This window comes from Littorina saxatilis, unplaced genomic scaffold (genome assembly GCF_037325665.1).
Source record: "Littorina saxatilis isolate snail1 unplaced genomic scaffold, US_GU_Lsax_2.0 scaffold_438, whole genome shotgun sequence".
Taxonomy (NCBI): Eukaryota; Metazoa; Mollusca; class Gastropoda; order Littorinimorpha; family Littorinidae; genus Littorina; species Littorina saxatilis.
This window is the reverse complement of record NW_027127755.1, coordinates 22022-36764: the sequence shown is the minus strand read 5'-3', so window position 1 is coordinate 36764 and position 14743 is coordinate 22022. Positions and strand designations below refer to the sequence as shown.

At 45.4% G+C, this 14743-nt stretch overlaps 1 protein-coding gene across 1 annotated transcript; it reads left to right on the top strand.

Annotated features, from left to right (window-relative positions):
• Positions 1 to 869: 869 nt before the first annotated feature.
• On the top strand, positions 870 to 9371 carry LOC138956126 (uncharacterized). Its single transcript, XM_070327571.1, has 2 exons — positions 870 to 2351; positions 9249 to 9371. Exons 1-2 carry the CDS (start codon positions 870 to 872, stop codon positions 9369 to 9371), a joined length of 1605 nt encoding a protein of 534 aa, XP_070183672.1.
• Positions 9372 to 14743: the final 5372 nt, after the last annotated feature.

Below are 14743 nucleotides of genomic sequence, written 5' to 3'. Positions count from 1 at the left end.
TGTCTTGTTTTCGTTCGTTGGTGTTTGCCAACGAGAGCTTGTGGTTTTATTCTGCTGTCCTTGTCAACGTTTTGTGGGTTGTTTTACTGCATTTGATCTCAGTGTTAGTGTGTATCTCATCCGTCTGTGTTGTGGTGTTGTGGTTGAGGCGCTTTCGGACTTCCCGTGTCATCCTAGACCGTAGCCTGTCGTAAATTATAGTGAACTTAGTGTGTTAGTCTTTTGGCTGCTAGATTGCTTAGACTGTTGTTATTATTTTGTTAGGTTAGAGTGTTTCTCTTTCTGTGAACGTAGTCTGCCTTATGCGTTAGCGTGTACCTTAGTGTGTACAGTGGCCTTTGTTCTGCCCAGGCGTCATAGTTGGTAGCCTGCTAGACTATTGTTGTTGTTCAGTCAGCTGTAGCTACACTGACCAGCGCCTGCGCGCGATGAGTCACAGAGTGAGTTGGCCCTTTTCCCACTGTTCTGCCCGCTTATACAATAGGTAGGGGATTGTCTCCCGAGATGTACCCTCAGAGTACATTCTTAGGTGTCATAAATTGCGTGAGCTCTCTCTCTCTCTCTCTCTCTCTCTCTCTCTCTCTCTCTCTCTCTCTCTCTCTCTCTCTCTCTCTCTTTTTTTTTCCACTCCTCTCTCTCACTATGGCGATAGGTTCCCCTCTCAACTACCGTCCCACCGACGCTGCTAGACTGCGCCTGCCACGGCCTCTATACCTCCATCTCAAGGAGCTGAGAATCCTGCAGAGACCACCAACCGTAAGGGGCTGTCGCGCCGGCCGCTCGCAGCGTCTTCGAACCGCACAGCAACTTGCTGCCCTCAACCCTTCTCCTACCTCCACTTCTCTCACGCCCACCACCCCCACCCAATGATGTACCACTACCCGGCCTCCCCAGCACCCCCCACCCTTTCCCTGCTTCCTTCTATCCCTCCCCATTCTCTCACCACCCCTCCCCATCCTCCCATCACCCCTCTCCCTCACCTCCCCACCCCTCCCCTTTCTCCCACAACCCCTCCCCAGCACGCGCCCACCCAAAATCAGCACCCACCCACTCATTCCAAAAACACCCTACACCTCTGCCTCCTCAACTCCCAGTCAGTAAATCCAGAAGGCAAAGCAGATCTGATAGCAGACTACATTATAGAAAACAAGTTAGACGCCCTGTTCATCACCGAGACGTGGCTGCGACCTGGTGATGACCCCAAGATCAAGCAGCTGACCCCCGCGGGGTACAAGACAGTCTCCTTCCCCCGCCCGGCTGGGCGTGGTGGTGGCATCGCCGTCGTCTACAAGGACCACATGCATGCTGCAGCGTCCTTTTCGGACAGCCTCCCCTTCCCCCACACCACCTTCGAAGCTGTGGAGATGACGGTCTCCACCACCACCACCCTCACCTTCCTGTGTATATATCGCCCTCCCCCTAACACCAAGAACAAGCTGAAGGACTCTACTTTCTTCGACGAGTTCTCCCAAGCCCTCGACCACTACAACGTGACGTCCCATAGCGCCATCGTCCTCGGTGATTTTAACATCCACTGGGACTGCCCTGCCAACGCTGACACCAAGCGGGCCCGTGCGCTGTTGGACAGCTACAGTGTGGACCAGGTCGTTCCTTTTCCCTCCCACTCCCGTGGCCACATCCTGGATTGGATTGTCACTCGACCCTCGGACAATCTGGTCTCCAGCCTCGTCGCCAACGACCATCTTGTCTCCGACCACACCGCCATCAACTTCCTCGTCAACATCACCAAGCCAGCACAGAAGCGGAAGATGGTCACACGTCGCAAGCTACGAGACATTGAGACAGATGCTTTTGGAGACGAAGCTGCCCTGCTGCTTGCCCAGCGAGACCCGTCCACTGACCCCGCCCATTTCTTCAGCTTGACTCTGCGCCAGCTCCTCGACAAACACGCCCCGCCATCTCTATGCGCAGTCTCTGAGCGACAGCCGGCTCCCTGGTTCTCTGAGGACATCACAGCCGCCAAGATCGAGAGACGGCGAGCGGAGCGTGCATGGCGACACTCTGGCCTGGAGGTTCATAAGCAGATTCTCAGGGATGCGGTGCTTCGAGTCACGCAAGCCATCACTGCTGCCAAGATCGAGCACTTCCACGACTGCATCGTCAACGCCTCATCATCCAGGGAGCTGTTCTCCATCATGTCCTCTCTCCTGGGCTCCTCCCCCGCTGCCCCCTTACCCACTGCTCACCCACCACAGGATATCCCGGAGTTATTCTCGGAGTTCTTCAAGGACAAAATTGACAAGCTTCGGAAAACACTCGATCAGCAGCCCTTCGTCCCGTCCCCACCCTCCCCTTCCTTCTCCGGCTCCCCCCTCACGTGCTTTCAGCCTGTCACTCAAAACCACGTCAAGCGACTCATCACCAAGACGGCCATCAAGACCTGCGAGCTAGATCCCCTGCCAGGCTTCCTCTTCACCAAGTGTCTGGACAAGCTCCTGCCGTCTATCACAGATATCATCAACATATCCCTGGCCACAGGCGTCGTTCCCGACTGCTTCAAGTCTGCCGTTGTCCGCCCACTCATCAAGAAGCCTGGCCTTGACGTCAACGAGTTGAAGAACTACCGTCCTGTGTCCAACCTGCCCTTCCTCTCCAAGCTTCTGGAGCGTATCATCCTGGAGCAGTTGAGCGCCCACCTGTCTCGGAACTCGCTGATGCCAGTGTACCAGTCTGAGTCAGCGTACCGCCCTCACCACAGCACCGAGACGGCGCTCCTGCGAATCACCACGGACCTCCTGAACGCAACAGATAGCGGTCTCGTCTCTGCCCTTGTGCTGCTGGACCTTTCCGCGGCCTTCGACACGATCGACCACCAGCTACTCGTCGATCGCCTCAGTTCCACGTTCGGCATTCACGACACCGCCCTCTCTTGGTTTAGGAACTACCTCCAGAACCGCTCTCAGACTGTCACCACTGATTCGTTCTCTTCTCAGCCTGTCCCTGTCCGCTTCGGCGTCCCACAAGGATCTGTCCTCGGCCCTGTCCTTTTCACCCTGTACACCCAACCCCTCTCCCTGGTCATCGAACGCCACGGCCTGAACTACAACTCCTTTGCCGATGACACGCAGCTCCAGAACAGCGCCAAGCCGGAGCACGTTGACGATCTCCTTGGATCCATCTCCAGTTGTTTCACTGACATCAAGAACTGGATGACTGAGAACAAGCTGAAGCTGAACAGTGAGAAGACGGAGGCCCTTCTCGTTGGAACACGACAGAAGATTGCTTCTCTCACTGTGACCGACCTCCAGCTGGATGACGCGACTGTTCCATTCTCCCCTGCTGTCAAGAGCCTTGGCGTCTTTCTCGACTCCACTCTCTCCATGCAGACACACATCTCCTTCATCATCAAGACCTGCTTTTTTCACCTACGACGCATCGCCTCCATCCGTCGCTACCTCACCCACGACGCCTGTGTCAAGCTGGTTGTCTCCCTCATCTTCAGTCGTCTGGACTACTGCAATTCCCTTCTGGCTGGCCTCCCCGCCTCATCCATTCATGGCCTACAACGAGTCCAGAACGCCGCTGCCAGGCTGACGTTGAGGAAGACGAAGCGAGACCACATCACCCCCCTACTTCGCTCCTTGCACTGGCTCCCTGTCAACACCCGAATCTCCTACAAACTGTCCACTCTGGTCTACAAGTGTCTCAACGACTCTGCTCCCGAGTACCTTCAATCCTCCCTGGACCTGTACACCCAGCCCTCCGACCGTCCCCTTCGTTCTGCTGCTGACCCTCTCCGCCTCCACATCCCTCGCTCGAAACTCGCATCTGCTGGTCAGCGTGCATTTCCCTCCGCGGGCCCCTCCGTCTGGAACTCCCTGCCGCTTGAGCTTCGCCAGAGCCCCTCTCTTGACGCGTTCAAGAGTAGGTTGAAGACTCAGTTCTTCCCGTAGCTGGCTGCGACTTTCATGCTCGACGTGATGTGTTGTGCCCCAAAAGACATTCTTGTGCTGTGCTCTGTGAGAGGTGTTTTCTTTGTGCTTAATATTATTTTGTTTGGACCTAGCTATTGATGTGTACATTGTTGTTAAACAGTTGTTTGTTGTATGTTTATCAGGGTTTGCTAGTGTGTGATAGGGTTCGTGTCCGTCTGTAGATGTCAGTTTCTTTGTTAGTCCTGTGTTGACAACTCTTCGACAAGCGCTTAGAACTGTACCCACGGAATACGCGCTATATAAGCTTCATATTGATTGATTGATTGATTGATTGATTGATTGAAATTTTGGTCAAGTAATCTTCGACGAAGCCCGGGGTTCGGTATTGCATTTCAGCTTGGTGGCTTAAAAATTAACTATTAACATCGAGGGGGAATCGAAACGAGGGTATGGTGTATGTGTGTGCGTGCGTGTGTGTGTGTGTGTGTGTAGAGCGAAACTACTGGACCGATCTTTATGAAATTTGACATGAGAGTTCCTGGGTATGAAATCCCCGAACGTTTTTTTCATTTTTTTGATAAATGTCTTTGATGACGTCATATCCGGCTTTTCGTGAAAGTTGAGGCGGCACTGTCACGCCCTCATTTTTCAACCAAATTGGTTGAAATTTTGGTCAAGTAATCTTCGACGAAGCCCGGGGTTCGGTATTGCATTTCAGCTTGGTGGCTTAAAAATTAATTAATGACTTTGGTCATTAAAAATCCGAAAATTGTAAAAAAAAATACAAATTTATAAAACGATCCAAATTTACGTTTATCTTATTCTCCATCATTTGCTGATTCCAAAAACATATAAATATGTTATATTCAGATTAAAAACAAGCTCTGAAAATTAAATATATAAACATTATTATCAAAATTAAATTGTCCAAATCAATTTAAAAACACTTTCATCTTATTCCTTGTCGGTTCCTGATTCCAAAAATATATAGATATGATATGTTTGGATTAAAAACACGCTCAGAAAGTTAAAACGAAGAGAGGTACAGAAAAGCGTACTATCCTTCTCAGCGCAACGAATATCCCGCTCTTCTTGTCAATTCCACGGGCATTGCCTTTGCCACGGGCGGTGGAGTGACGATGCTACGAGTATACGGTCTTGCTGCGTTGCGTTGCGTTCAGTTTCATTCTGTGAGTTCGACAGCTACTTGACTAAATATTGTATTTTCGCCTTACGCGACTTGTTACATTTAGTCAAGTTTTGACTAAATGTTTTAACGTAGAGGGGGGAATCGAGACGAGGGTCGTGGTGTATGTGCGTGTGTGTGTGTGTCTGTCTGTCTCTGTGTGTAGAGCGATTCAGACTTAACTACCGGACCGATCTTTATGAAATTTGACATGAGAGTTCCTGGGTATGAAATCCCCATACGTTTTCTTCATTTTTGTGATAAATGTCTTTTATGACGTCATATCCGGCTTTTCGTGAAAGTTGAGGCGGCACTGTCACGCTCTCATTTTTCAACCAAATTGGTTGAAATTTTGGTCAAGTAATCTTCGACGAAGCCCGGACTTTGGTATTGCATTTCAGCTTGGTGGCTTAAAAATTAATTGATGACTTTGGTCATTAAAAATCTGAAAATTGTAAAAAAAAATAAAAATTTATAAAACGATCCAAATTTACGTTAATCTTATTCTCCATCATTTTTTGATTCCAAAAACATATAAATATGTTATATTTGGATTAAAAACAAGCTCTGAAAATTAAAAATATAAAAATTATGATCAAAATTAATTTGTCGAAATCAATTTAAAAACACTTTCACCTTATTCCTTGTCGGTTCCTGATTCCAAAAACATATAGATATGATATGTTTGGATTAAAAACACGCTCAGAAAGTTAAAACAAAGAGAGGTACAGAAAAGCGTGCTATCCTTCTTAGCGCAACTACTACCCCGCTCTTCTTGTCAATTTCACTGCCTTTGCCATGAGCGGTGGACTGACGATGCTACGAGTATACGGTCTTGCTGAAAAATGGCATTGCGTTCAGTTTCATTCTGTGAGTTCGACAGCTACTTGACTAAATGTTGTATTTTCGCCTTACGCGACTTGTTCTATCTACCCCAAACTCATTTGCTGTTTGCGAAACATTTCCATTGGCGTTATTATCCAAATAGCCAAGAGCTGACAGCTTAAATGCAACGGTGTACGATTTGATCCGCGGCATCTTGTAATCATTGACTTGCAGGTGTTAAGATCCAAGGCGTGCAGACACACGTGATAGGGTTTGCAAGATAGGGAAATCATTCACAAAACTAGCAGATCAAGTGCGGAATTTTTATTTCCTCTGATTTCAATGGTGTAAAGTGGGGGGTGGGCGCTTACAAGGTACTACACCCTATGCACGGTTTTGGACTAAGAGTGGGGGGTGGGCGCTCACTCGATACTGGGCGCTTACAAGGCACTTTACGGTAATAGATTGCAACAGCTTTTTACACACACATTCGTAAATCATAAAAGAATTCTTTTTTTCATCAAGACAAGATCAGCACAATTCGAAGTTTTAAAATTTAAAAAAAAGAAAAGCCCGGAAGCATGGTCACGCAAGGTTGTGGTTCTCGTAGCAGACGACGGTTATGCCTATCGCCATTTCCTCTGAACAGTCAAAAGCCATCGCTAGAGTTCGTGTGAATCGCAGCCGTTTGGCGCGTTTAGATTCAGAGGTACATAAGAACGTGCTATTGCAGATAAGCTTACAGCTAATTGCATTGAAATCACAAACTGACGACTACATTGTGAAAAAAAGGAACCTGGATCACACGGGTTCACGATGGCTCAGGGGTAAGATAAACCACGCAAAAATAAATTCTTTGAAAATTGCTCGCACTTTACACAAGGCACCTAGGATGTTCTCAAATGGTGAGTGTTTAAATAAAAGGGTGTTTGTACTGTGTACTGACAGTATCTGTGATGGTTTACGGGAGGCTTACTGTGCCTTTAAGTGGGTAATGAGACACACAAAAAACGATACATTTCAGAAACTTTTCGTCGCATTGCCTTCAAACGTTCGGTGATTTGTGGTAACACATGTCTTAAAATACACACGGAATCGTATTTCATTTGAGACGTTATTAACGCTGTTATACGACATGCCAGAAAGAGTTTTAAAATTGTCGTTAGGTCTTTGCAGACTCGATTAAGAGAGAAAAAAGGTGTATATTTCAAGAACATTAAAAGGTGAGCCACTTTCTTAATGTTCATGTACATCCTTATTTAGACATTGGTGCTATGGTTATTCTAAACGCGAGAGTAATCTGTAAGAGTTCGGCGCTTTCATACTAGACAGCAGATTGACAAACCTACGCCTGGAAAGCTCACTGAGTAACTCAGCGCTGGAAGGTTCTGTTAAAGGTATTCCTGGTGTGTTGTCACATAATTACAACCCCCAACCTCAACTGTATAGCTCTTGTATAGCTTTCTTGTTCCATATTATCCCTTTAAAGGGCAATTTAAAGCTTTGAAATTCTGTCTCTTAAAGGCCCATTCCGCTTCCCGTAAACCATCAGTTTCTAGCCACAGACACTGGCAGGCTTTTACACAAAGTACAAACACCCTTTCGTTTGAACACTTTCCGCTAGAGATCATCCTAGGTGCCGTCCATAAAGAGTGAGCATTTTTCAAAGACTTTATTTTGCGTGGCCAGCCGGATTTACTTCAAACCAAATCGGAAAACTCGTTTTGGCGTTAGAACTAAATTATAAAATCTAAATGATAAATTGACAGCATGTGCGACAAACATTCTTTAAGTTAGGTCTAGCGCCAAAACGCACTGTCCGATATTGTTATCAGACAATCCGCAAATTCGATTAAACAGTTTTTGACTCACAGCTCAGAATTCAAGACGCTTAAGTATGACCAAGGAACGATCTGGTCACGTTTTAATCATGCATACATGTTCGCCACATGGTGCAAGGAAAAATGAATACTGAAGTCACTCATCGCCTCCAGAATAGAAAATAAAGGTCATCATTAATCTTGCTTCTTTCTGATTTTTCATAGCAACACTTGGCCTTTCGGGTTAGGCTAGGTAGTTATTCAGACGGTGCTTAAAGCCACTCTTCGCCTCCCGTAATACATCTGTTTCTGATCATTGAGCTCCCCGAGCCTTTACATACAGTACAAACATACTTCCATTTGACATTTTCAAAGAATTTATTTTGTGCAATTAGAAAGTACATTGATACAAATCGGAAGCCTTGTTTTGGCGCTAAAATCTAAATGATAAACTGACAGCTTGTTACACAAACATTGTTAAAACACCAAATAATTCTTTTATCATCAAAACGAAATCAGTTCAGTTCGAAGTTTTAAAAGTTAGAAAGGATGTAAGCTAGCTTATGTCAAGCAAACCGGGTGAATGGGACTTGGGATAAAGTGCTGTTCACATGGCAGACTTGCAACCAACTTGTGACCAACTTTAGTCGTTTGAAAATCGCTCCTGGGTGGTTGAGGCCGAATCGACGAAAAGTCTGCCATGTGAACAGCCCCAGCGACTCGCGCCAGACTCCAAAACCCAGTTGAGCACTGCCCGACTTGGCCGTGACTAGCCAGCGACTCGCGCGAGACTTTTCTTATCGCGCTTTACACAATTTACAAATAATTTTCATCAGCTGCAAATATTCACGAAACAATATATTTAAACTGAACGTAACCGACAATAATTTTTAGTGGGTTAGCTCTAGCCACTGAGTTAAATATAGACGTATACAGCTCTGTGGCTCTAGCCTTCTCTTCTCCGGAAAACAACGAGGACGACCGGACAATCCCGAAAGGCTAAGTCTGGCGAGAATCGCCGCTTAAAACTAGGATAGTTTGCGAGTTTGTGCTGTTCACATGGGCAGCGATTTTGATTTGACTTGCCGCCGACTAAAATCGCCTGAAAGTTGGTCACAAGTTGGTTGCAAGTCTGCTATAGAGATGTAGACCGCCGTCGGCCAAACGCGCACATTAGCAGTTGCCATGTCAAAACTATGTCGTAAGAAAAAGGGATTTTAGACAGGATTTACAAAAGAGTCCTGAAGAGAATTTTCATCAGCGGCAAATATTCATGACTAGATGATCGCGAGACAGAGTCAGACCTGTTACCCTTACGATTTTGGCGTAATTTATTACGATTTTCTGCAAAAAATAACGCCATTCCGCTATCCGTGTCAAGACTACAATTTTCATAAATGATAAACATGTTTAAAAAAAATATCTTTTTAAATTAATTCACATGTTTGGCATTGTTTTTTTCAATGGCAAAATGGGGTGAAAAAGCACAGGACTGACCAGAGATCATGTCTGTCTGATGAGACGCTGGAGAGCCTTCTAGTGGTGAAGTCTCGCCCTCGCTCATTCGGCAAACGCAAGTACAGTAGAGAAGCGCCTGACACACTGAAAAAGGCCTACTACGAGCAAAAGAAAAAGAATCGGTGATGCATGTGCTTTTGATGTGATCTTCTTTGAAATTATGATGACTACAAAAACTGACTGATGTGTTTTGTTTGTGAATTATGGATATATATGTGCATGATTGCGTCAGTTTCGCAGACACAGTTGTCATGTGCGTTGTAATTGGCGACGAATGCTGGATGATTACTATTTTTGTGCCAGGATTACTATTTTTTGGGCTGAGCATTACTCCAAAACACTTATGGGGGTAAACAGGTCTGCAGAGCATGCAGGTGGCGGTTCGCCGGCTTAGAGCACGTGTTGACAATTGTCATCGACCAGTTTGAATGACTCGCAAGAGAGTACAATGCGCGGTGGTGGTTGGTGGTTGCTGAAAGAGAAAAGGGCACAGTGTTGAAAGTGATTTGATCTTTTTTAAGAAAGACACAGAAAATTAAGACCGGCAAAGCTCCTGACTATTAATGGTTGCAATGAATATTTACGATGGGAGGGGTAGTATTAGTGGCAATATTTTGAAGATGGGAGGGATTTTGTACACGAATTGCAATACTTAGATGTACTACCTGTGCAGAAAAGCGCTGCTTAGATTCGTTTTCGTTGTGTGGCGGAAGTGAAAGAAGTGAAGAAGTAGAGCGCTTAGAGCACGTGTTGAAAATTTTCATCGACCAGTTTGTGCCCGGGGTCCACCTGAATACACCTACCAAATTTGAAGCAGATCCATCGAGAACTTTGGCCGTGCATCGCGAACACACACACACACACACACACACACACACACACACACACACACACACACACACACACACACACACACAGAAGCCGTATATATATAATATAGAAGCAATATAATTACACTGAACGTAACGGACATTTACGTTAAGCCCATGGCTTTGATTTCCACCGCTGATCGCAGTTCAGCTATATAAAAGACTAGATGAATACCCGCTTCGCCGGGTACCTGCTTCACCGGGAAGAAGTAGAGCCGAATACCAGGCTGCGCCTGGGACCCGGCATTGCCACACAGAGGAAGGGAGATAATCGCGGCTAGAGGAATACCCGGCTTCGCCGGTGTGAATCGCGAGACAGAGACAGACAGCGTGGCGGTTTATCACAATCACCTTTGCAGGCGAAGTCCTGTCAAACGGGATTGAGAATTTTAGAGCTTATTTCTTAGCCCTATATTATCTGTTGTGGCTTCTCAAATGCCAGAACATACAGACAGACAAAAGCCGCTAGACCACATCACAAACAGAACTCTACAATAAACAGGTTTTTGCCCACACACACACACAAACACACAGACACACAGAGAAGCCGTATATATATATGTATATCTATATCTATAAATATAGACCTTAGAAGGACCTCCCCCCAATCCTCCCTCCTGCTGCCAACCGTCGAAAGGACAAGGAACCCAGAGGTCTGTTGGTAGAGCCTTGGCCCTGGAAAGGACAGGGTTCCCGACCCTCTATCTTGCACAGGCCGGTCGAGCCTAGCCTCTGGACAGGCACGGAACCTGGCAACCTGCCAGTTGAGCCGTGTCCATGGAAGGGGGAAGGTTCCCGGACCTGTGCCCCATGTTTGTTTTTTTTTTATTTTTTTATTTTTTTTTTTTATATGTGGGTGTGGGTAAGTACCACAACCACTTAAGGTTCCCCATATTAAACTATGTGTATCTTTTTTTTTTTTTTTTTTTTTTTTCCTCGTACCACAACCATCTAAGGTTCCCCATATTAAACTATGTGTATCTATGTTTATATCAATAGTAAATGTCTATGTGTTTATTGCTAGTAAATGTTCTACGTTACATGTATTATGAGTGTATCTTAGGTCTACATATTAATCTAGCTGGATGATCTCGGCATAGCACATCTTACTTCATTAAGCTACAAATTATTTGCTATTACTATTATTATTGCTATTATTATTATTATTATTATTATGAACCAACCACTTCCTTCGCTGCACCTGCCCACCTGCCGTGTTTTCCGCCGACGGGGCCGAAATCGCGTGTGGCCCGTGCACTTGTAAGTTATTCCTTACTCTTTAATTATTTACTATTATTATTATTATTGTTATTACTATTATTTTGATTATGAACAAATCATTTCCTTCGCTGCACTCGCCCACCTGCCGTGTTTCCGCCGGCGGGGCCGAGGTCGCGTGTGTCCCGTGCGCTAGGCTTATAGTTAATGCCACGTTACATTCATATATTCCATGTGTCACCTTAGGTGTATATATTAGATTAGACAGCCAGCCTCTGCCTACCATATCTGAGACGTCCGTCTCTTTTGGGAGGAGGAGGGTGGCCTTTGTAGCTGTGCGAGAGTATGCGAACGACTGTGTATGACAGTGTAAATAGCCTATCCTCTTTTTCTCACCCCCACCCCAGAGGGGGTTACAGAGACACATCTCTGGCCTCCTCACCTGATCCCCTTCCCATGCCTCTGTAGACAGAGGGTGCCATAAAGGCGTTGATGAATAAACCGACACAAAGTCGCAGCCCTGTACATATGTTTTTAACCGGCCAGTATAGGTCCTAGGGAGGACCGGGTTTGCTTTTCGCCAGTTGACTAGCCGCCGAATCCACAAGTACGTAGAGGGTGCCTCAGCTTCTCCACCACGACCCTCCTTGGTCTGACACTCACTCCTTTGCCATGATCAGTCGGATGCCACTTTTCACAATTTTATTCTAAAGTACCAACAAATCAAATCAATTCCCTTCCGGAATAGCAACGTTCCACGTTTCTTGAATACAAAAGCATTTCTGCCTCGGAATGAAAGAATAAATCTCTACAATCGTGTATCTCCTGCAAGGAATTGATTTTAAATCCTGTTCTTCCAGCATTTCCATTACGGAAAGTAAAAGTTTTTTTTATTTTTATTTTATTTTATTTTGCTCATCTTCACCCAGGCACACATCGTAGAGCTTCGGCTCTGATATCTTTGACCCAAATTGCTCTAAGCAGAGAGGTCGTTAAACTGTATTTTCGTCTATAAATATATAGAGATAGGTGAGAGTGTATTTTTCGCGTGGCTATAAATTGATTCGACCTTTTCACTGAGACTTTGACAGTAAGAACAACTTACGGGTGCAAGGGAAGCGTCACTTCTGGACAGCGCAGTGACATTCTAAAAATAGTAACTTAGAAACGGGAATATGGATTGAAGCCACACGAAGGAAGGGAGATAAACGAAAAACACTGGAGAAGATAAGGAAGAGTTACTTGTAATGGTGAAATGAACACAAAAACAAAAATCGGTTCAGCGCTGCGCGCTGAGAGCACGTGTTGAAATATCTCATCGATGATAGTGTGTCCGGGGTGTAGCTGAATACGGTGTCCAAATTTGAAAAAGATCCACCGAGAACTTTGGCTTTGGTGTGTCGGTATGGGGGCCCGGGTAGCTCAGGTGGAACCAAAATCGGTTCAGCGCTGCGCGCTGAGAGCACGTGTTGAAATATCTCATCGACCAGATTTTGTGCAGGGTGTATCTGAATATGGACACCAAATTTGAAGCAGATCCATCGAGAACTTTGGCCGTGCATGGCGATCAATCACACACACACACACACACACACACACACACACACACACACACACACACACACACACACACACAGACACAAGTCGTATATATATATAGATAGACTAGAGGAATACCCGGCTTCGCCGGGGTGAATCGCGAGACAGAGACAGACAGCGTGGCGGTTCATCACAATCACCTTTGCAGGCGAAGTCCTGTCAAACGGGATTGAGAATTTTAGAGCTTATTTCTTAGCCCTATAATTATTATCTGTTGTGGCTTCTCAAATGCCTGAACATACAGACAGACAAAAGCCGCTAGACCCCATCACAAACAGAACTCTACAATCCACAGGTTTTTGCCCACACACACACACACAAACACACACACAGAGAAGCCGTATATATATATGTATATCTATATCTATAAATATATAGAGATAGGTGACAGTGTATTTTTCGCGTGGCTATAAATTGATTCGACCTTTTCACTTTGACAGTAAGAACAACTTACGGGTGCAAGGGAAGCGTTCTGGACAGCGCAGTGACGTTCTAAAAATAGTTACTCAGAAACGGGAATTTGAGGTGAACGGCGCGAGACAGAGACAGACAGCGTGGCGGTTCACCACAATCACCTTTGAAGGCGAAGTCCTGTCAAACGGGATTGAGAATTTTAGAGCTTATTTCTTAGCCCTATATTATCTGCTGTGGCGTCTCACATGCCAGAACATACAGACAGACAATAGCCGCTAGACCACATCACAAACAGAACTCTACAATACACAGGTTTTTGCCCACACACACACACAAACACACACACACACAGAGAAGCCGTATATATATATGCATATCTGTATCTATAAATATATAGAGATAGGTGAGAGTGTATTTTTCGCGTGGCTATAAATTGATTCGACCTTTTCACTTTGACAGTAAGAACAACTTACGGGTGCAAGGGAAGCGTTGTGGACAGCGCAGTGGACAGCGCAGTGACATTCTAAAAATAGTAATAGTAAGTTACAAACGGGAAAGCCACACGAAGGAAGGGAGATAAACGCCAAACACTGGAGAAGATAAGGAAGAGTTACTTATAATGGTGAAATGAACACAAAAACCCAAATCAGTTCAGCGCTGCGCGCTGAGAGCACGTGTTGAAATATCTCATCGATGATATTGTGTCCGGGGTGTAGCTGAATACGGTGTCCAAATTTGAAAAAGATCCACCGAGAACTTTGGCGTTGTGATGTGGTGTAGCGTGTATGGGGGCCCGGGTAGCTGAGGTGGAACCAAAATAGCTGAGGTGGAACCAAAATCGGTTCAGCGCTGCGCGCTGAGAGCACGTGTTGAAATATCTCATCGATGAGGTTGTGTCCGGGGTCTCTCTGAATAAGCCCACCAAATTTGAAGCAGATCCATCGAGAACTTAGGCCGTGCATCGCGCACAGACAGACAGACAGACAGACAGACAGACAGACAGACAGACAAACACAAGTCGTATATATATATATAGATAACAAAAGCTTCTTTCTTGCTTACGCTCAAGATCTAAACACGTTCGTGCTGTATATTTGCTAAACCGGATAAACTAACAGAATAAAAACAAGAAAGGTTGGAACGTTTGTTATTGACAAAACAATACATTCACAGATATTTCGACCCAACGGTCTTTTAAATGAACAGACAAACAAATATTCACACAAAACTTATCTTGATAGAATCAGTTTACGTCCACTCGTCAGGAAGCCGAGCGAGTGAATGTTTTGTTTTGTAATGTTTTGTTTCGAATGAATGTAATGTAATGTATCTGTGAATGTATTGTTTTGTCAATAACAAACGTTCCAACAACCTACCTTTCTTGTTTTTTTATTCTGA

What these genes read in the sequence shown, in the direction of transcription:
- LOC138956126 (XM_070327571.1), top strand. Translation starts at nt 870, where the DNA reads ATGTACCACTACCCGGCCTCCCCAGCACCCCCCACCCTTTCCCTGCTT. An exon ending in CCCTCACGTGCTTTCAGCCT is followed by an intron (nt 2,352 to 9,248) that starts GTCACTCAAAAC and finishes CTGTCTGATGAG; the next exon opens with ACGCTGGAGAGCCTTCTAGT.